Genomic DNA, 24,366 nt, shown 5'->3' on the forward strand with positions numbered 1-24,366 from the left:
TACCCACGCCGATGAAAATCGGCAGGGGGTTATGTAAAGGGTTCCGTATGTTTGTTTGTTTGTTTGTTTGTTTGTTTGTTTGTTTGTTTGTTTGTTTGTTTGTTTGTTTGTTTGTTTGTGTACAAGATAACAAGAGAACGGGTAAACGGATTTGCACGAAATGTTCAGGGGATGTTTGGATAATGGCATGAAAGAATCGATTAGATTTTGGTGATAATCGGTTGACCCTTGCAAATTCTGTGTGACCTTGAAGTTTTGACCCCATGGTAGTGACCACTCCGAAAATTTCCCGTTTCTCACTTTGCGATTTTCCGCTACCATACGAAAACATAAACTCCCAAACGATCCGACTTCGCTGCTCAAATGTTCGTAAGAATTCCGAAATTTACGTTTAGGCCTATTTTAGGGACTATGTCCTTCTAGATTTATGAAAGTTCGTTCTCCGTCGTCACAAACTGGCCTGTATATTGATGATTTTTTTTAAATTAACATTGATTGTTTTTTTCGTTGGAGGAGCATTTGCTCGGTCGCAGTCACACTGCACGATATGCGCGCTCAATGTCAATGCGTGTGCAAGGCCGCTGAAAATGCATCGCGCTCTACACTGTTGGTGCAAAATTGCATCGGGGACGTTGCGGCGCTCGTTGGTGACCGAATACTGGTGCAGTAGACATTTGCATTCAACCCTTGCATTGAATAATTCCCGTAGACACTAATCATAGGGGTAATTGGCTAGGGGGTACGTAAATTTTGTTTTTCTTTTGCGCTTTTGTGGATACCATCAAAGATCGTACACTCATACGACCTTTGATATCATCACACTCTCGGCTTGCTGTAAGTACATGTGTAATCAAAATATCCCGCAAGAAAACGGCGTATTTCTCGATTTTTAGCGCTTTTTCGGCGACCCGTCGCGTAGACAATACATTTAAAACTGGACTTAATTCGCGCGCGCTTGGAAAAGTTCCGATTCTGCACTTTTGACGGTGGAATTTGGGATTTTCGATGGATTTTTGGAGGAGACTAAAGGACTTTCCTGTTATGAATGAGTGTTACCGTATGTGAAATTATGTGATTTGCGTGTGATGTGACTGTAGAACCAAAGATCGTACACTTCAGTGTACGATCTTTGGTAGAACCAAGGAGGTACGTACCTCCTTGGTAGAACTCACTGGCTCGTGATAAAGCACACTGGCAATTAAGTGACCGAATTCTGGTAGATGACCGAATGCACATTATGTTTACCCCGACTTTGTACTTAAAGGCGTGGGTCTGCCGCCTTTGACGGCCCCTCTCTAGTTACATTTATTTTTGTTTAATAGATTGTGGTTTGGCTCACTAGAACCTTAATTATTTTGATGGTATACAGCAAAAAGCATAAAATTTTGTATGATATACAGTGTCTGACGAGAGGGTGTCAAAAGGGGCAGGACCCTCCTCCCCCCCCCCAGAAGATTGTTGTTGTTGTTGTTGTTGTTGTTCAGTCTCTGTAGATTGAACGGTAGTATACTCCATTCCAAATTAAACTGTTAGCCTAACCCATTAGTAACTGAACTGCCAGAAACCACCCGTCTGCTTTTCGTAGAATAGTTTTATGTTTTACCACTTGTATTGTTTTCATAAAGAATATACAAAAGTAGGTCAGAATTACTTCTGTGACACACCATTCTCTTGGTAAAGTCTTAATAGGCTTTTAAACATAACCTTTAATAAACAAGAATAGACATGCAGTGAGCTATTTTACATAATTTAGAAAGTTGTCGAAATTAGAGTAATATTACTGCACCTTGTAGGGAAACATACTAGTAATATAATATTATGTAAGGAATCTTCAGTTGCTATTTAGGTTGAATATATCTGTAAAAGACATCCAGACCCACAAGTGGAACACAAACACACATCCCCGCTTAATAGCAGGGTCCGCTTTGAAAGCAACAACAGCACATCATCAAGAACAACAACAACAACAACAACAAAAGGAAAACTAATGAAGTTGAAAACTTTTTTCCAAATCTCCAATTGCAACAAAGCATTTTTTTTCTTCAAATTTTTACAAAATCCAAATACATGTAAATTATATGAATAATCTTGATAGGGTGAACCTCGACAATCATCATCAACAACAACAACAACAAAAGGAAAACTATAAGGTGAAAACTTCTTTCCAAATCTCCAATTGCAACAAAGCAGTATTTTGTTCTGTTTTTGTTCTTATTTTTTTCATTTCAAATTTTTACAAAATCCGAATTCATGTAAATTATATGAATAATCTTGATAGGTTGAACCCCGACCCCCCCCCCCCCCGCCTCCCCACTCCAACGTCGTCGGCGTTTATGGTTTAGAGTCTTGACTCCTAGTAAATGGCAGAGCGAGATATCCTGACTCCTTGAGAGCCAGTATGAACAAACCTCGCTCATGGCCGTACGCAGCCAGTTTGCAGGCACAAACCCTTGTTGGTCGTAAAGGAGTCTGCGCCAAGACTACTACATGCACCACCCTCGCACTGTCCCAGTGGCCCTGTTTCTCCGTTGTTGGGAGAGCCAAGTGCCAGGGTGGTGCATGTAGCGCATGGTGGCAGAACTAAAGTTACCTCCCCCCCCCCCTCTCTCTCTCTCTCTCTCTCTCTCTCGCACATTCTCTTTCTATCACACGCATTCCTTGGGTATGTGTGTGTGTGTGGGGGGGGGGGGGGGGTGCCAATTCCTTTCTATCACATCACTTTGATTAACAGATTATACCCATGGCTACAACAAATGTTATTAGTGTTTGTCTTGATCTAATTAGTACGGAGCCCCTAAGGGGACATGGCAAGAAATGTTTTCCTAAGTCGTTCCCTCGACTTACTAAGTCGTTTTCACGACATACTAAGTCGTTCCCTCGACTTGCTAAGTCGTTCCCACGACTTGCTAAGTCGTTCCCTCGACTAACTAAGTCGTTCCCACGACTTACATAAAGTCGTTCCCTCGACTTACGTAAGTCGTTCCCTCGACTTGCGTAAGTCGTTCCCACGACTTATAAGTCGTTCCTTCGACTTACGCATAATCTCATAGAGACACGCCCACAACTACGTCACAACTGTCTGCTGCCCTCTAGTGGCTTGTAATTCAACAAATCAAGGTTTTGAATAAGAAAAACTTCACATGAAGGAAGTGTTTCCTTTCAAACTTACGGAGATTACATTATAAAGATGAAATAAGGAATAATACACATCTAAGCGTGAAAATGTCCATATGCAGGACAGGAGGCTGGAGTTCATTCTCCTGAAATTTAGTTATAAATTAGATTGGCTTGGATTATACAGCTAATGTGCCTGTCTGAATAAAAGAATCCATTCAAGTATTCTATTGATATCTCCACAATTAAAAACAAGATAGCTATTGTATGGGGGTAGAGGAGGAGCTCCCCCAGTTTTGGAGGCAACATCCACAATACTATATTCTTAACGTGCAGAGGTATCAACATACAATATTTCATAATAATGAATTGTTTTCATTTCATATACATTGTACAGCACCTTACACGAAGTAAATAATCTCTAAGAATTTTACAGCTTTACTGAAGTTTGCGAATGTGTAAAGGTCATTTGAGAATAATGCCGTTTACTTATTAAGTTCAGAATAGAGAGAATCCTCAGGCATGCTCCATCAAAAAAAGTGAAGCTATAGGTTGAACACCTGATGGAATGTACATGTGAAATTGATTCATCAACATTGTTTGACAAAGCAGATCCTCTTTATGGTGATTAGAAAGATGGCACATGAATCCTTCAGCACAAAACCTTATTGATACTCCAGTAACTAGATATATTACAATTCCTGTACTTGCAAAATCCACCTTTCCAACTCTTTGGGGGGCATGCTGGCCAGAAATTCATCTTTCAGGGGCATGCATACCAAATCGGGTGCTGTTCGTTATTCCGAAGGTTCGTTAATCCGAACACACGAATTACCTATACCTATATAGAGGTTCTTTTAAAGTCATGAAATTCTTCCGTCGAGATGTTTTCATTGCAACTGATTGGCAAATTGCCCTACATCGACGGAAACAAGCACTGAATTGATCAGTGTTTTTTAGTAGTAGCAATGATAAAAATCATGGGCGTACATACACGAGCAGGATTCGATCCTACGACCTCCTGATCACCGGACAGGCGTCATCTCCACTAGACCTCCGAGCTTTCGTCCGACAGCAAGTGTTGGTTCTAAAACACTATCAAAAAGATGCTTATTGCTAATCAATTGCAACATTGCAATAGATTCAAGGATAAAAGTTGCAAATTTTGCAATAGATTGCAAATGTCATAATTGCGGCTGCTTATATAAATGCTGGGGGACAAATCTCCAAATTTGTTCATTTCTTGTAAAAAAAAAAAGAAGAGGAAAATATTCCGTACATATGACATTTTAATGAAATGTATGATTGTGTAAGATACACTTTTTTTTAATACCCCCCGCATACACAAAGTGATTAAGGGCGTATAATAGGAATCAGCGTGTGGTAGGTCGGACGGTCAGTTGCAAATCTTGCGTCGTGAACTCCTTCGAAAGTGTTGAAGCAATTTCAATGAAACTGGTTACATGAGGACATTGAGATGAACATATGCAAGACATGTTTTTTGTTTTGTTGGAGTAAGCGTTGCCATGGTAACCACAATATAATGATCTATAGGTGTAGTTATGTAAGACACACTTTGTGTTTGTACCCTACAAGGCGTTGCCATGGTAACGGCATGTTTTCTTGAAGAATCTGGCGGAATATTTCTTGAAAAATGTTGTGGAGTGAACTACTTCCACAATTTTGAGGCAACTGAACTTTAAATATGGTGTACATGATGACATTGAGGTGTAGATATGCCAGACATTATTTTTTGTTTGTTTGTTCGTTTGTTCGTTTGTCGGAGAAAGCGTTGCCATGGTAACCACAATTTCCCCCAAACATTGTGGAGTGAACTATATTTCCAGTGTTTAAGCAATTTATTTCAAACTCAGTATGTAGGGCCTAATATAATCTATAGGTGTAGTTATGCAAGACGCTCTGTGTTTGTATCTCACGTGTTGCCACGGTTACTGCAGCAGTCAAACTCACCAGGTACTCAAAATGTACTAAACACATTTATACACACAGACAAACACACACACACACACACATAGCAAGGTCAGTGCAAATTTGTGCTGGGCACATTTTTCAAGAGTACAGTTGAAATTCTGTTGCCATGGAAACAGTGCATTTTGACCGTGAAATCAGGTTTAAAAATGTAGATTTAAATTCATCTGCAGTTCTTAAGAAATTCAGAAGAAATTTTGGCACATGTCGGGATGGTAACTTAGAGCTGTACAAGAAGTATTTTTAAGCAGCTGTAAGCACTAGAATGACTTTTTTTTTCAATTTAGATGTAAATTATGAATATGATGCATTACACGCTATACATAATTATACACCATACCACACTAAAATTAACCTACTGTATACGTTCAACATTCTGCAAGGTATTATCTTCACGAATTTCCCAAGACAGCTGTTACAGGTATCCCTGAATTTATAAACACACAAAAATATCAACTCTGACACTGACACTGACATGAGAAGGCATCTGCATACATATATTTGTACATTCAATTATGTCAGTATACTGTGTACCCCACAATCATGAATTTAAGTACTTGCACAATTGTCTCAAAGTCTTGATAAATACTTGCTAAATATATGGCGTATACAGCATAGTAAATTAAGCTTGCTACTCACCCCCCCCCCCAACATATTAGATGATGGGCGATTGATGACAAGACGTGATGGAGACACAGACACACTGTCTCTTTCCAGTTTTGTCGAACATAGATACTTGTATTGTTTTCATGGTTACAGCTCGTTATTCCGAAGGTTCGTTATTCCGAAGGCTCTTTATTCCTAAGATTCGTTATTCCGAAGATTCATTGTTCCGAATTTCATTTTTGGATTAACCAATCTTCGGAATAACGAACCTTCGGAATAACGAAACAAATTTTCGGATTAACGAACCCTTTTTTATTTTCGTATTAACGAACCTCTAGGTATAGTGAATTGCGTGTTTCGGATTAACGACCCTTCGGAATAACGACCCTTCGGAATAGCGAACCTTCGGAATAACGAACAGCACCCGTTTTCATAATGCTGAATGCTCTTATGCGATGTACACTATTTACCAAGAACAAGACAGCGTGCACTTTCGCAGATATCGTCGCTGATACGGCGAAGTGACGAAAACCCAAATTTTGGTCAGATTTTTGATTTCGAGTTTTTGTTATTAAAAGATTGCTTTTGAGGTACTCTAACAACTATCAAAATTTCGTGCCATGAAAACTCATATTTTTTGAGAAAAATGAGAAAATGTAAATGTAAACTAGAAAAGCACTCTGAGAGCGCAGACCTCCGCCAAGCATGCAAATCATTTTCACCACTGATCTCGTTCTTCCGTAGAGATATCAGTGATTTCCACCCACACGTACTTATAGCATTGTGTGCTGAAAGTTGCCAGATTTCCCAATATAGAAGCCTTTGTTACGTCATAAACACTCAGCTGCACGGCGCGCCTCACCCCAGCAGAAACTAGAGCACGCGCTTTAGTGCGCGCAGGCAAACCTCAAATACGCGCAGCCTGAACTCCCAAGTTCATTGACCCTACCTGCCAAAATGTCAAAAATCCTTCATAAATTCCCCAATAATTCTCGAATCACTACCGAAAGTTAATCGTTTGATTGGTACTTGTGTCATTCTCAACCTTTCCTGCAAGTTTCATCCCAATCCGTTAACTACTTTTTGAGTTATTTTGCACACGGACAAACTAAGAGAGAGAGGGCGCACCCGCGGCAGACGGACCAGTGAGACGGACCAGTGCCGTATATTACGATATCTTAATATACGGCACTGAGACGGACGTGATTTCTGGGAGCTCTGATCCAGTGCAGTAACTATCCGTCTTAATCTTTTGATTTTGATTTGTATTTTTGATATTTCTGCAGTCATAAGTATTTTCTTCTCTGAGAGTAAATTTGTAATCATGACTTGCTAATTTTTAAAGGGTTTTTGCCTCCCCCCGACCACTCACCGAGTCCAAGATGGCGACCACATTGCCACACACACAACCGGCTCTAGTTGCAGTATGGATGCTTGTCTTCTGCGTAGGATACACCATCTCTTCACCATCACATGATACATCACATTCGCCGTCATGTACAGCTATGACCATGGTAAGCTGGAAGTTACATAGATTTACGATCAAGAATCTATACAGGAATGTTTTAACTGTAAACCTACCAGGTCTCCATGCAGTAATATCCAGGCCACATCAACTAATAGACCAGCCCGCATGCCACGTTCTAATAAGCATCATTCTACCTATGTACTATCTTACTGGCAGGGGATATCCAGATGAATCTTGGGCCACTGGGTAGCGCTATTTACCCTTGCGGATACTGCAGTAAACCAGTCACTTGGTCACAAAATGCCGTTTGTTGCACTAACTGTAGCATTTGGTATCACCTTTCTTGTGAAGAAATCAGCAGCAGGGATATGTCACACCTTGGACGTGACAGTGTAGTTTGGCACTGCTACAAGTGCAACTGCCTTAGTGTGGACAGTTTTACCTTCGACAGCTTTGAACTGCAAACCTCAAACACGTTCTACCCATTGTTCTTCACATCTTTTTTTTTTTCGTTTTCATCACAAGATCCCTTCAGCCCCACTTACACCAGCAGTCCTCGGTTCAAGCAAGATCAAGCAACCACCAGTATTGATAACTCCTCTACAACATCATCATCTGGTAGCAGATCATCCAGTAACTCGTGCAGCCTTCATACCACAAGACCAAGAAATAAAACCAATCTCCGACTCCTCACAGAGAACTGCTGTAGTGAGAAAGGAAATCACTCACAGTTTAAAGCAGCAATTGAATATGTGAAACCAGATATCATAATGTGGTACGGAGTCATGGCTGTCTGGAATCAAGCCTGGCAAGGATCCCGAACACAATGCCATCAAACCAAGCGAAGTGTTTCCACCAACGCATGCCTTATATCGAAACGACAGAGAGACCACCGGTGGTGGGGTCTTCGTTGATGTTAGAAAGGACATGACATCTGAAAGCCAGCCGTCACTTACAACGGAATGCGAGGTAGTTTGGACCAAAGCCAAGTTTCAAGGGAGCAGGGACCTCTACATTGCATCCTTCTACATGCCACATAGACACTTGGACAGCATCCGCAAATTAGGAGACTCACTGCAAAAATTGCTGTCCCAGCCCAAGGAGAAGCATATAGTGCTGGCGGGGGATTTCAACTGCGCTGACATAGACTGGGAGCATCTGACAGTGAGGAAAGGCGCACCGGATAGGGAAGTACAACAAGCGCTCATTGACATCGCCACTGACTATGGACTGACACAAATCCATGATCAGCCCACCAGGTTAGAGAACATTTTGGACCTGGTCCTCACCAATAATCCATCTTTGGTGAAAACATCCACAAGTATCCCTGGAATCAGTGATCATGCGATGGTGGTGACCGACTTCTGTATCTTGCCTCAACTCTCTATGTTTTCTCCAAAGCAGACTGGAAGAAAATTCATTCTGAAGCTTCTCACCTCTCCACCAGCGTGCTAGAAAGAAAGAAACAGGGGGATGATATATGCTCATTATGGACCACCTTCAAAACTTCACTCTCTCACATCATTGATGAAAGTGTCCCCTCAAGAACAACAAAGAGGAGAAAGTCCCTCCCTTGGTTCAACCACAAACAGAAACGCATGGTACGTCGAAAAGCCCGACTGTATAAGCAGGCAAGGAGAAGCAACGACTGGGGCAAATTCAAAGACTTCCAACGGAAATGCAAGAGAGCATTTCACATAGCAGAAGAGGAATATGTCAACACTTCCATTATCACAGGACTTGACAACAACAACTCCAAGCCCTTCTGGAGATACGTCAAAGCCAAGCGGCAAGACAGGACAGGACTTCCACCACTCAAAAAAGATGGGAAACTCCTACATGACAGCAAGGATAAAGCCCAGATTCTTGTGAAGCAGTTTGAGTCAGTCTTCAAGAAAGCAAGTAGTGACCTACCCACTACCAAGAGTTGCAAACACCAAATCGAACCTCTAACTGTTACTGTGGAAGGAGTTGAAAAGCTTTTAGCTGGTATCCACATCTCTAAAGCAGTCGGCCCAGATAACATCCCAAACATCGTCCTAAAAGACTGCTCCAAAGACTTAGCTCCGGGATTGACCGAGATATTTCAACTGTCTGTATTAAAAGGCACCTTACCCCCTGACTGGGTAAAGGCAAATATCACACCTGTCTACAAAAATGGAGACATACACCTGGCAGAAAACTACAGACCAGTCTCACTCACGTCAGTAATCTGCAAACTCCTCGAGCACATCATTTGCAAGCATATGATGGACCATTTGGAGACACACAATATCTTAACATCTCTAAATCATGGGTTCAGATCAGGTCACTCCACCGAAACTCAACTCTTAACTACTGTCCATGATTTTATGACAGCCTACGTGTAACAAAAGGAAGCAAGCAGACGTTGCCATACTTGATTTTTCGAAGGCCTTCGATACAGTCCCGCACAACAAGCTACTACACAAACTTACTGAATATGGGATCAAAGGCCCCCTACATCGTTGGCTGCAAACATTCCTCACTACCAGGGAAATGTCTGTAGTAGTGAATGGACACCTGTCCAGTCTGCGGCAGTGCCTGTTACATCTGGCGTCCCATAGGGCACAATCCTCGGCCCATTGCTTTTTCTCTGTCACGTAAATGACCTTCCATCCTGCGTCAAATCACAAACTTGTACGCTTATTTGCTGATGACTGCCTACTATATAGGGAGATCGAATCGCAAAGAGATCACCAGATACTTCAGAACGACCTCATCAGCCCGGGGAAGTGGGCTGAAACATGGGGCATGGCATTCAACACAGTAAATGTAAGATACTGAGCATCAACTCAAAGTCCACCCACTTTTACAGGCTACAGGATCAGATCCTAAAGCAGGTAGCTGAACACCCTTACCTCGGACTTACTCTAAATGAGAAGCTGAGTTGGAGCCCACATGTTGCCAAGACATCTCGCAAAGCAAATGCAGTACTTGCACTTCTGAGGCGTAATCTGGGGTTCTGTCCAAAGAACTGCAAGAGAACAGCTTACACAGCACTCGTCAGATCCATCATGGAATACGGCGCCATAGTATGGGATCCATACTTAATGAAGGACATAGACTCCCTTGAAAAAATCCAACGAAGAGGAGCCCGTTTCATCACTGGAGACTACCAGTCGAGAGACCCGGGAAGTATGACGCAGATGCTGACCAATCTTGACCTTCACACACTAGCATCGAGGCAGAGATGCGCAAGGCTATCTTCCTACTTCGAAGTGGTCGGGGGGTTGGTACCAGCCCTCCCTGTAAATGATTTTCTCAGACCTATACGACCAAAAAGACAAATCAAAGTAAAGAAATTTACTGGGTTTGAGGCAGACAACCTAGTAGAAAGGCAAGTCACAAATCATAGTAAGTGTTTTGTGGTTGAAAGTTCAAATACAGATCAGTATAAGAACTCTTTTTTTTTTTTTGTTAAGACAACGGTGGACTGGAATCATCTTCCAGACACCATAGCAACTTCCCAAACAGTAGCAATTTTCAAGGCTGCAGTCGGGGACCAGTTTCTTCAGTACCAGTAATCTTCATCAGCCCTCTCTCTCTCTCCGGTGCATTATACCACAACGGTCCTGCACAGTACACATCCAGAACCAGAACTAACGAACTAACGAACAAACCAACGGTAACGAAAACATAACCTCCTCCCTTGGCGGAGGTAAAAATCCTGACCTTGGCATATCGAGAGTTGACGAACTGACGCAAAGCGTGTTCGTCGCTTCGCCGGCTTTGTTTATGCATGGAGTGAATTGCATGTATGAAGTTGACGAACTGACGAATCAAGTCCCTTCAATTCAATTCAATTCAATTTTATTTGTTCAATTCCACCAAGAAAACAGATTACAGAAATTGTGGATTTGTAAGTAAGTAATCGAAGGAAAATGTAGGTTTCGTAGTTTATCCTCTCATAAGTTTGTAAATGCCTTTAAGACTTATATAATGTACCCTGATATTATTCAGAAAAGGTACACATATTCATTTTGTGCTCAATCGCTATGTTTACGATCGTTGTTTAAGGTCTAGGCATCTTGGTCCCACACATACATAAAATCTGCTTGTTGACCCTGGCATGTCACGGAGAATCTGCGTGTCACTGTCAGACACTGTTTTACATTTGAAATGAGAGTTTACAGTTCTACAACCAATATTTGTCAAGTACTAGTACTATCTAGAGAGTCTAGAATAAATCTACAGGATGTCTGAAATCGTGGTTTAGAGCTGGGACTGAGAAACTAGAAGTTAAACTAGATTCGTTGATCTAGAAGTGTAGAAGTTATCAGAACCCCTAGGCCTAGCAGTCTGGGAAAGAATATAGACTGTGTAACGTTAGACCTAGAGGGAGAATTAGAGACTCTTATTCTTATAAAATGGTATAACGGTTAGGTGTAGGGACTGTAGTAGAGATTTCTACTACACCTAACCGTTTTTCCATTTAAGAATAAGAGTCTTTAATTCTAGGCCTACACTTACTATAGTCTATCCTAGACCTAGTAGGGGTTCTAGGACTAGATCAACTTAACGAATCTAGTTTAACTGCCAGTTAAATGGTATAACGGTATGACGGTTGGGTGTAGTAGAAATTTAAGAATAAGAGTCTTTAATTAGGCCGGTACACTATCAAATCTGGGCCCATCTATAGGCCCATACTTCAATGCTGGTATAGGAGTAGTACCAGTAGTAGAACTAGAAGTATTAGGAGACAACAGGCAACAAATCTTAGCAAATCAATGACATGACAACAGTCAGTGATCAGAGTCTGACTGTGGCTGCACTTCAGGTCCTGACGTCCTAACCGTGTCCAACCCCACTGGAAAGCCACAGTAGACCAATATAACTGTACCCTGTATGATAATGGTACAAATGGTTCCTCAGACAGTGTAACTCAGGCCTGGGGACTGTTGGTACCAGTATCTCAATCATTGTTTAACAAAACTGGTGCGGATAATGTAGCTTTAGGATTTCTTCTTGGTACCGGTAATCCTTAGACATAAAATATATTATATTATATATATATATATATATATATATATATATATATATATGTTGTAGGCATATGACAAAGTGTAGGCCCTATGGCAGTCTATCAAGACAAAGCTAGTGTAGGTGGTCATCCAAGTTCTTCTCAATACTGCCAACGTGTGTATGAATAATAGATATTACTTGGTCCAGATCCTACCACTGTAAAACTAGTAGTTACGTGTACCTACTAGTGTACTTTTAACTATGCAAGAATTTATTTATAAAATCTACAGTAGATAGATTAACATAAAGATTCTGACCACAAAAAAAAAAACTGTGTCTTGATCTATATTTATAGATACAGATCTGAGGTACCGTGGTAGATGTAGGCCTTGTAACCAGGATGCTTATTGATAAGACCTAGTATAATCTGAGGTCATTAATCCCAAACTATGGGCCTACATGTTGAAATGAGACAACACAAATGAATTGTCTTTTTGTTTAATAATCAAAAGCTTCAAAACAAAACAAAAATAAGGTTTGTGTACATGTGTAGTGCATAATCATGTTAATAGATTTCAAATTTGATACAGATGCCAGAAATAACATGTAATATATATGTAACATATATACAAAATTGTACTCAAACAAGAGCTGTGATGCACACTTCTTATTTTGTATTCACGTCATTGATTGCAGTGTTACAACCAGACTTCTGAACCTTGCTACAAAGCCCAGAGTCAGACCGCTGAACTTTAGCCGGCCCAGAACCAAGCTGCTGAGTACGTCCCCACAAGAGCTAGACTTCTATGGAAGTCCATCGAGCTCGTCAAGATTCATCTAGAGCAAAATGCAAGTGTTTTAGTTTAAACTTTTAACTACTACACAGCATATGTGTGTTTTCTAAAACTGCAATTACAACTTTTTTTTAAACATTTGGACATCATTGTCTCTGAATTCTTAGTTGCATAGTCACAGTCAGGATAATCAAGTTAAAAAGAAACAATGGTTTTTGTTATGTCAATCTAGATAATTGAAAATAAGCATTCTTTTTTTGGTAGTCATAATGTTGTAATCAAAAGTGACACTTCTAGGAAGGATAATTGTATGCATTTTGTTTTTAAATTTGCCATACTGATCAAACCAAAAAGAGAAATATCATGAAACTGGGTGGACCCACTTGTCTTCATCAAAATAAGTCAATTTAGGCCTGTGGGAGGGGGAAGGGGCAAATACTGTATAAGGGTCAAGAGGATCAGGATGGAAAGTTGTCATAAAAAGAAAAAATGCTGAGAGCAATCAGTCATCAGATGACAATTACACTGACAAGTATTTCTCTGTCTTCATTTGTTATCGTCAATGATTGTTTCCTAGCACTAGAAACAAAATTGAGTTATAAAGCACACACAATAGTGTACTGTTAAATTTCCTTAATTCAGTACTGAAATATTTTCATGCTCTTAAATTACAAAGCTGCAACAGGAATACCCTGCATTATCCATGATTTGAAACTAGTACACCTCCTTTTCACAACTATGCATTTCCTCAGTTCATTGTTGGTTGCAAATAGATTCTTTGATAGAGACTGCCCAAAAGCATCTCCAACATGCTTCAATCACCCTGCAAACTGCAATACTCTATGTGTATGCTTTTAATCTGTATTACGATGTAGACCCCCAAAATATAACTCTCCTTGCATTTGAATGCACTTTAAACAGCCAAGGACCAGACAATGGTAGAACTTCATCCAGCTGTAGAGAGACAGGCTGCAGCTGGGTCTCATCCAGGTAAGAATCAGACTGATACACTCCATCCAATTCAGAGGTAAGGGCAGGAGAGCAAGGTGTTCATCAAATGGTCAAGTGACTTTGGGATGGACGTCCTGCTGTCTTTACTTGGTATGTTCAGTAATTATTTCACAGCTCCTAAAACAAACTTGTTCTGTGATGTGCTGTGATTGTTTGTGATTACAACCCCCATTTCTTATATCGAAACAACTTCCTGCTATTACAATGTTGAAAAAAAATATTCTGCAGAGTTAATCATTTCAAACTGTAAAAACTCCTTATTACACCTTGTCACTATTGATACGTAGTGTATTATTCAATCTTTCAACATCAGTTGTAGGGCTTTTCAGTTTTATGTTATTGCTAGTTATAGTGAAAGCTCGAAATACACCCATCTCTAACATACTTTCTAATCATACCATGTCAGGCACTCTGTGTTTTGTTTGTATAATCTCAGCTGTTCTTGTATTTGAATAAACTCCGAACAGTCAAGGACCAGAAAACAGGTGAACTTCATCCATTTCAGAGTGAAGGACTAGGGTCAAGGTGCAAATGGAAAAGTCCCAGACATGGATATTCCACTGTCTTCATTTGGTATGTTCAATCATTTTTTTTTTAGCTCTAAAAACAAGAAATGGACTACAAACTGTATATTGACATCCATCTATAAAAGAACACAGGCATGCTTTTCTCAAATAATTAAACCTGAAAGTATTAAGACTTTCCCTAAATAAACAACTTCAATAAAGATTGAAATCAACCAATTTCTGGTGATGGCTTATGAGATGCGGGGAATTCATTCTTTCATATTTTAGCTATTATTGTAGACTAGGTGACAGGCCATCTCACCTCTTATGTGGACTGTTCTATAAAGAAGTAGTGAAGAAACTAGTGCATTCATAGACCCCACTTGGATGTTGTTTTTATGCTGAAGTCTGTGTAGTTCGTAATTGGGGCCTCAGTATTGCTATCAATAAATGAAATTGATAAATGCATTGGCATAGCAATGCAGCTGACTTGTTGCATAACCTGTTGAATCATATTCTGTTCTTATCTCGGAACCTCCAATTTACACGACGTAAGTTACAATGCTATACAACAAAAACAAAAAATCGATTTAGTGTTTACTGACATGAACGTAAATTTCTGTCAAAGGAGTGTCTTTATTTGTAATCACATTTCCAGATTGCATGTGGGTCATGCCTTTAGAGAAAGATTTTTTGTTATCAGAATGAAACTGCGAGACGAAGTCTCGTGTATGAAAATCTAGACATTTTTTTTTTGCTTGATTTATAACTGTTGTTTACATATCAGAGTACTGAAAAGCAGCTCTGCATATCTGTGCTAGTTGTGTGTGTATTCATTCAATCGAAACCCTATACCTACATATACCATTCTGCATGAGGCACAGTGGATGTTATTTGAGTGTCATAAAATTTCAGGATGTAATCAATGTTAATTGCATTTCTGTATTTTTTTCTTGTCTCCCTTTTTTCTTTCGTTTTCTTTCTTCCTTTCTCTTCTTTTAAACATAGATTCTCAAGGCATGGATCTTGCTGAGGGTGATGCTGACAAGTTGAGTGCAAGATATGATGGTTTTGGCTGCTATGATTTTTTTTTTTTTTTTTTTTTGCTTGCCTGTGATGACAGTCGTGAATGCAGATTTCATAGTGATTTTTTAATAGATCATTATGACAAAATCTTCCAACACAACAAAAATTTCTGAAATACTATGTCTTTCAAGTACATGTAAGTTCAAATTCAAATAAGTTCAATATCAAGTCTTTTAGGCTATCATGTGAAAAAATAAGAAAAAGTCTATTGTTGTGTGGTATAGTTCAAACACATGATAATGAATTTCAAATTCCATGTGTTTACTTCAAATAACATGTATAATATTGAATTTATAAAACATGTTGACTGCTCGTTTTTTTTTTGACTGATTCTTTAATTTGTGTTCACATTAATATTATCAGCTTTATCTGACAATCCCTTCACTACTGTTGCTATGGAGCGTTCCATTTTACTTTTGTCTCTTTCATGGTACTGGTAATTTTAATCTCTTAAGTATGCCCGATATTTCAGAGCCCATTTCTCAGTATACTTTTCCAGAGTGTGTATACTTCTTTCCAACATTCAAATAGGTTAGAAGAATCAATTTCAATTGAGTTATAGACCATTAAAGGCTAAGAGTCTGCTTATGCAGAATGTACTATTTAATAGTAAATTAGGTCCATAGATTTTACAACCTCACTTTCATCCCCTCTTCATACATTTTGTTTTTTGATTGCTTTTACTCCCTTTTAATGCTTTATAGTACTTAATAGTGTACCCTTTACTTAGCATACTGCAGTATCAAGGGGAATTTGTATAAGTCTAAATTGAATAGAATAGCATTTTGTTTATTTGTTTGTTCGTTTCATTTTTTTTAAAATCTGACAAGATGGTTGGATAGCCCATATTCAGCTGCACTATACACTGGTCTTCCTCTGGGTCCAGTTTGATGTTAGGCGAGGCCACTTCACTGGGTGCCCTGCTCTTTTCGATTAATGAATGAAGCGGGATATTTCACCATGATAACTTGCATGAGATGTGACTCTCTCACACACGGGGACTCCTTTGTCCGATCCGAGGGACAGAATATTTTGCATCTAGTTACACTAGACAAGCTAGAGAGGCGGTATAATAATACACAACATTGCTCAGATAGACTCATGTAAATAGTAAAGAAGCTGTACAAATTCTCCCTTTATAACACATACTGATCCTTTAATCCACCAATTAAAAGTTCTCATATTAGATGATATCAGTGCCTTTTTTTAACAGAAACATCTTATGTTTGATTACACAAAAAAACTTGCTACCTTATTGTTCATAAAAAACCTTTGATATCCAACACGTATACCCACATTAACATTCATTTAATAACCCTATAATACAGAATTCTGTTAGCTCACGAATCCCATAAGACACTATAGACCTGATGACACTGTGTGGAATATGCTCGCCATAAACATCACGAGGAAAAGGCATGCATCATTACATATGTTTCTCATAAAAGCCCCTACGCTGCTACATGGAACGTGTCGCAGGACAGAAAATGCAACAATTTTCAGCAATGATTATTTAAATGATTTACTTCAAATTTGTTAATAAAACTTGATTTTTTTTTCATACTGATTTTGATTTGCTGAAAATGTCCATGTAATTGAGGGATTTTTGTTTGAACATTGTGTATTTGAAAAAAAAGTTGCAGAAATAATTCAAAATTGAACAAATGAAATTATAACCATGAAATCTGAAGTAGTATTAATTGAAAATGTAGCTACTTTAGCTTCAATCAACAGATGCGATGGAGAACTATAATCTCCTTAAACATATACGAGTAATGATCGCAGCATCTCACAGGTAACCGATTCCATCCAAACGAGGCGATACTCGTCCAGGTCCACGTACTATAAATCTATGATTTCCTCTACCCGCCTAAAGCCATCCAAAATTCCCCAACATGCACATTGCCTCGTTACTGTAATAGGTCCTTATTTGAATTTCAGTTCCATGTTTCCCTATCCATCGAACAGAAGGCGATACATAATTATATTGTATGCAAGCAAAAGGGAAAGAAGTATAATAAACATACACTATAAAGAATAGTACTAAATAATGTATGTGAGAAAAAATGTATAAGAGTGTAAAAAACAATGCATACACTGCAAAAAGTCCGGTTATAAATATGAAACACCGAGCTGGTGTTAAATATCCGGTGCTCATTCATGGTGTTAGATTAACACGTCCGGGTGTCATTTCAAAATCTAAAATTGTTTTTTGAATAATTTCTTAGTTACTGCACTTCTTGTTAATTTTGAACTTCAACAAGACGATAAAGAATTTTCCAATTGAGTACTTGATTTTTGAAAAAAAAAATTTTAAACATATTTACACCACATTAACACCAGTTGGTGTGGTCCGCTATTGAAGCTGGACGGGTGTTATACCATTGAAATTAACACCACCAATATCAAATCAACACCATGCCGTGTCATTATTGAATTAACTCTGGCGCAGTATCAAAAATAACACCAGCCACAGTGTCAAATTAACACCACGAAGTGCCAGGCGAACACTTTTTAACACCGTCACAATACATTTTCAACACCTGTGGGTGTGGTCCTCTATTGAAGTTTGATCGGTGTTAGATTTAACACCCATGGTGTTAAATCTAACACCGATGTTTTTACAGTGTGTACTTTGTAGAAATGGGTAAATAAAGCGTTGAAAAACAGTGATCGACTAAAAAGTATATAGCTTGTACCCGTGGATCCCTCGGCAAAGAAAGAAGATACGCATAACATAAATGTACCTATAAATAAAAGCATATGAATAAAGAGATTTGTTAACTGTTATTATAAAAGCATATTGCCAACAGTATTAAAGGGATGTTACAGTATTGGTGGAGGTGAGAATTGGGCTTTTAACTTTTTGCGAGATACCAAGAAAACACGTATGATATAGTATAGAGCATACCATTTTAAGAGGAATACAAGGTTTATTTGATGAAAATCGGGTTTGGAATGACTGAAACATCAAAAAACAAAGTAAAACAAAGCAACCGTATTGAGGTGTGGGTCCCACACTTTATTAGAATCGCTCTTTTTTTGGATATCTCAGCCATTTAAAAACCAATTTTCACCAAGTAAACATTGAATTCCTCATTAGAATTGCATGCTCTTTCACATTTCATAGGAGGTTTCTCATTATCTCACCAAAAAATGTTAGAAACATGAAATTTGGTCTCAACCAAAACTATACGATCCCTTTAAATAGTACATGTACCAAAATAGCATAGTATCAGCAATACAGTCATGCAGTGATTAAATTAATGTCAGTGTTATAGTTACGACAGTATTAAAACTCAGAGTCTGGGTGGTCACGTCATCTCGACAACCACGACTGCTTCCGCTTAGCCTTACAAGTTTAGAGGAAAGATGTCCCTTTGCATTTTCTCTTTATTCCTTTACCGAATATTTTTTTTTTCTTGATAGGTATAGGTAGATAGTATACGCAGATTTTTCTTTCATTCAACAACTTATTCTACAACCTACAATCTGTTAAAGAAGTCACACATATTTAATTTAATTACCTTTAAATTTTGCCACTTCAGTAACAATAATACAATGCATAATGGCTACTCACTACACTGTACTTAAATAATGTCAAATGACTACAGGACAGGAATTCTAATTGGCCTCTTCTAAGAAGCCATTCAGGAGTTTAAAAAAGACCTTCACTATCTCTCGATAGAACTGTTAAAGTAACTTCCATCACCTGGGCCCCATTTCATAAATAGTTAATATGATTGCAACTCTTGCTGGAATGGCAGTTGTCATGGTAACGACAAGAATCCAGCTTCCTGATTGGCTGTTGCTATGGGAAGTTGCCATTCCAGCAGGAGTTGCCATCCTAACATCTTTTATGAAGGGCCCAGATCTCACAGACGTCGGGCCAAAATCTCATCAAAAACGGTTTTCCTTGGCACAAGTATTGGCCAAAAAAATAGTTTAGGCCGAGGATTTCTTGTTGCCGTCCCATTTTCTGCAAAGAACGATGATCAGGACGATGAAAAGGAGGATGCTGACGAGACAGAGAAAAATCACGGCACCGATGTATCTCTGACGGACAAGACGGACGTTGCAATATTCGTCCGCCGTAGAGGGGGCTAGAGAGAAATTAAATATAGCACGATTGCAGCTGACATGTTCATGCTCACATAAGGAATTAGACAGTTACATTATATAAAAATAAAACAAGGCAATTTCTTAATTCTTTTTCTGCATCAAAAAAGCTGAGGTGGTGGTGTTTAATAAAGAAAGATGATGCAGTCAATTAATTCTGAGTCCGAGCTTAAAATAATAACTTTCCATTTCTCATGTATGTTAATCGGCATGGAGATAAGCAGATTATGTCAGTAGCTTATTTGAGACAAAACGTTGCAGCTTCATGCGGTCGCAAACACAAAGACAATAAAATGACTGAGTTAATAATGCTTTAGTTTTGATAACACTATTAAAAAAATCATATTTTTTCTAATACTTCGGCTTGGTATCCCATGTTTTAAAGTAAGATTTTATTTCCACTTTGCTAGCACCAAGTTCTTACGTCGAATATGTAACGACAGCGATAATAGATATATAGATTATATGCAACGTTTGAGATAATGTAGTACTACTACAGTATAGTAAGTAGATTATAAGTATAATGAATGAAGATGCTTTAGTTTTGATAACACTATTAAAAAAAATCATATTTTTTCTAATACTTCGGCTTGGTATCCCATGTTTTAAAGTAAGATTTTATTTCCACTTTGCTAGCACCAAGTTCTTACGTCGAATATGTAACGACAGCGATAATTATAGATTATTTATGCAACGTTTGAGATGATGTAGTACTACTACAGTATAGTAAGTAGATTATAAGTATAATGAATGAAGATAATAGAAGAGGACATACAAACTTAAAAATCGGTTAGTTAGCTATTTCATTCCATTCATTGTGTTAAATGATAGAGGAAATAAAGTACCATAGCAGGAGGCGCCATCTTCGTCGAGTTTGAACCCATCTTGACAGGTGCAGCGGTGGCCAGACTCTTCGTCGAAGACACACCCTCCTCTATTGACGTCACAAGGATACGTCTCCCCACTGAGAAGACATGGGTTGTTTTCAGTCACTACTAATTGAAAAAAAAATAACAGAGACAAAATGAAGAAATTGTGATTATTACTACACCGTAGAAAAGAGGCCTCCACAGCCCCAAGGGAGAAATAAGGTATGTTGTGCCAGTGCCGTTGAAAAGAACAGAATGTACCATAGTATTAAAAAAAAAAATGTAAAAAACACATTGTAAACAAATTGTGAATATAGTGTGAAACTAGTGTCTTTGCATCGTTAAATTCGAGCGTTTTCATATTTGGAACACATTGTGAGTCATTAATTCACAGGCTGCGGGTGAAACAAAATGTTACTATACCGTATGTCCCCCCCCCCCCCCCAAAAAAAAAAAAAAAAATTACAACGGGGCCCTACGCAATGATATCTTTAAGAATATTGCATCAATCTAAATACAAATTCAGGGTATGAAACTATAACTCATTGCCCACATCTTACAGAAAACCCCATTCGATTTGCTTCAGTGGTCAAAGAGAAATGAAGAATTTTGTAGAGGATGTCGGGAATCTCTTTTGTCCAAGTTCTGTCTATTGTTCACACACAAAATCATCGAAGTGCTAAACTTGGAAGAATCAGACTCATGACATGCTTTACTACAATCCCCATTTCTCTGTGACCGCTTAACTAAATCGAATGGGGATTTCTGCAAAATAGAGCTAAGATGTTATATTTTAAGACCCTGAAGTAGCATTGAAAAAAAAAATAATCATATTGGATGTTATCAATGCGAAAATCTTATTGTAATTTTTGAGGGACATACTGCAGTATGTCCCACAAAAATTACAATCAAATTTTCGAATTGATAACATCCAAAATGATCGACCTGTCTAAGTGCTACTTCGGCGCCTTAAAATATAACATCTTAGCTCTATTTCGCAGAAAACCTCATTTAATTTGGTTAAGCTTTCACAGAGAAATGTAGATTGTTGTAAAGCATGTCATGAGTCTAATTTTTCCAATTTTAGCAATTCAATGCTCTTGTGCGTGAATAAAAGACAGAACTTGGACAAAAGGGATTCCCGACATCCTCTACAAAATTCCTCATTTCTCTTTGACCACTGAAGCAAGTCGAATGGGGTTTTCTGTAAGATGTGGGCAATGAGTTATAGTTTCATACCCTGAATTTGTATTTAGATCAATTCACTATTTTTAAAGATATCATTGCGGGGGGTCCCGTTGTAATTTTTTTTGGGACATACTGTATAATTATGATCACTCTGTGAAAATCACGCCACAGTGTGAAATCATCTTCACACTTGTTAGATTCGAAGGTTTTCATATACTGTAAAACAATGATATATTCGCGGCATGAATTTTTCGCGAATTGGAGCCGACGGTTTTTTTTTTTTTTTTTTGCGGCATGAAATTTTCGCGAGCCGCCACTAGCATTCAATGCATATAGTGTAGACAAGAACTTTCGCGTGCATTTTAATTTCGCGAATCTTGGCGCTCGCGAAATTCGCGAAATTAAAGTGCACGCGAAAATTCCTCGTTTTACAGTACACCTGTAGTCGACTTTGTGAAGACACTCCACTGTGAGCACTTTGTTCTTTCGAGAAGGGAGCGTTGAACCTTTCTTTCATAGGTCCTTTATGCGACACGTTTTTGTTGCGATGTCATTTTTTCTATCATTTCATTGAGAGGGAGATTTTTTTTGTTGTATTTTATCAAGTCTTGAAATAGTCTGATCTTGTAATCATAGCAATATTTACTAACTGACTAAAAAAGTAGAATCTAAACAAAACGAACACATTACTGTTACAATTGAAAAATTCCATGCACCAGCAGCATGAGTACTTACTACGAATTGTATTTCATACACACATAATGCATTTTGTATGTTCGTAAATCACCCCGTCTGGTCCGAACTGGAACCCTTCTGTACAGAGACATGTGAAAGGCTTCTTTTTTCCCCCATTTACTCGGTCACAAGGATAGATTGCCCCGTTCACATCACGTGGATTAGCTGGCTCGATACTCGGCAAAACGTCATTATGATTAACTAAATCTATAGACGGCATAGGTCCTAAACATCGTAGAAAGAAATAAAAATGTTTTACAGGCAAATATGCAGGGCATATCGTTTCTGGACGCCTTTTGTAATGCTACTCATAAACATGATAGAGAGAGAGAGAGAGAGCAAAATTTAAAAGTAAATACAATGCCCTATCCTATAGCGCAATTGTTTGCTCCGCGCGTTTCCACTAATAAAGATTCTGTTTACTCTCTTTTACAAGACTACTAAGACAAATAAAGAACACTCTTAAAACATCCGAGTAAGAACTGATCCGGAACTGGGTCCGTTGGGGTCATACACCGTTCCGGGTCAGAAATGACAAGGAATGGATTCAGATATGATCCATTCAGAGTCATGAATTAGGTCAGGGTGACCCCATTCGGGGTCTTCATGACCAAATTCCAAGTCATTTTTGACCCGGAACGGTGTATGACCCCAACGGACCCAGTTCCGGGTCAGTTCTGACTCGGGTTTTTTTTTTAGAGTGAAACAATAAAAGAATGTAATTTGATTTCAACTTGATATGATTATTAAGAACCCCCCCCCCAAAAAAAAAAAACAAACAAACAAACAAACAAACAAACAAACAAAAAACAAACAAACAAACAAACAAACAAACAAAACAAAACAAAACAAAACAACCGCACGTATAGTAACATTGTTTATGAAGAACAATGACTTGTCTTAAAAAAAAATGATAATCAAAAGAGCCATGCATGATTGTTTCATATCAACAAAGGGTAAAAGCAACTGAAAAGGGACCGGAATATTTTGTGTGTCAGCGGAAGACAGTCATTGTTATCATGTTGGCAAACCTCTCCTGTCTTTTCGTCTATCCTATATATTTCCCATCCCTGAAAATTACATTCACTTTCGGCACGAAAATCATGGTTTAAGTGTCATACTGTTTACCTTCACACGTCACATTATCTGCAGAGAGGCGATAGCCGTCGGCAATGCATTCGCATTTAATAGCGCCCTCTGCAAAGATGCAGCCGCCATTTTCGTCGTCACAGGGTACGTCCATGCCAGTCAGGTTACATGGTATCGTCCCGTCCGATTCCAAAAAGGAAGAAATGTCTGGGAAAGAAGACACGATATGAAAAGATAAAATGAAATAAAAATAATGCTTTCAATACAACTGTAGTACAGGAATGTTCACAGGAGGGATTGCATGAAATCATTTTTAAGTGATTCATGATTCTCTGCTATCAACTTCTGTTTTTTTAAACTAAAACAGTTGTCTGGTTCCAATTCGTTAGTAAGGGCGTTGTTGTTGGGTTTTTTTTAACTGAAACTATAAAAAAAAATAAGTAAGCCCGCCGACAGAGAAACACACTGATCTTTAGAAGACGCAGAATGAATAATAGAAATATACAAAAAGGAAGCTTTTGACTTTTAAACAAAAGTTAAAATATTGTGATTTGCATCACCTTTGTACATATGCATTTGTATATACACGAGGGCTGAACATGAATATTCTTGGCGGGTATAATGTGCATGAAAGAGCAAGTAGAATTTGTAGTTGTAAATAAAGTGTATCAACACGTACGGTGCTCCCCGTGCATAGCTCAATATGTAAGCCTATTATAGTTCACTATCGTGAAATGTAACAAAATTAGTAGAAGTCAAGTGGTATCAATTTGACCAGTAATCTCGTTACAAATACACTTTTTACTTAT

At 38.5% G+C, this 24,366-nt stretch overlaps 1 protein-coding gene across 1 annotated transcript; it reads left to right on the forward strand.

Moving 5' to 3' along the window:
- The first annotated feature begins 8,775 nt into the window (after nucleotides 1-8,775).
- LOC139721015 (uncharacterized) lies at nucleotides 8,776-13,001 on the forward strand. Its single transcript, XM_071632345.1, has 3 exons — nucleotides 8,776-9,380; nucleotides 10,014-10,427; nucleotides 12,857-13,001. Exons 1-3 carry the CDS (start codon nucleotides 8,776-8,778, stop codon nucleotides 12,999-13,001), a joined length of 1,164 nt encoding a protein of 387 aa, XP_071488446.1.
- Nucleotides 13,002-24,366: the final 11,365 nt, after the last annotated feature.

Source organism: Diadema antillarum, unplaced genomic scaffold (assembly GCF_040938485.1).
Source record: "Diadema antillarum isolate AM-2024a unplaced genomic scaffold, OU_Dant_1.0 scf00000136, whole genome shotgun sequence".
Taxonomy (NCBI): domain Eukaryota; kingdom Metazoa; phylum Echinodermata; class Echinoidea; order Diadematoida; family Diadematidae; genus Diadema; species Diadema antillarum.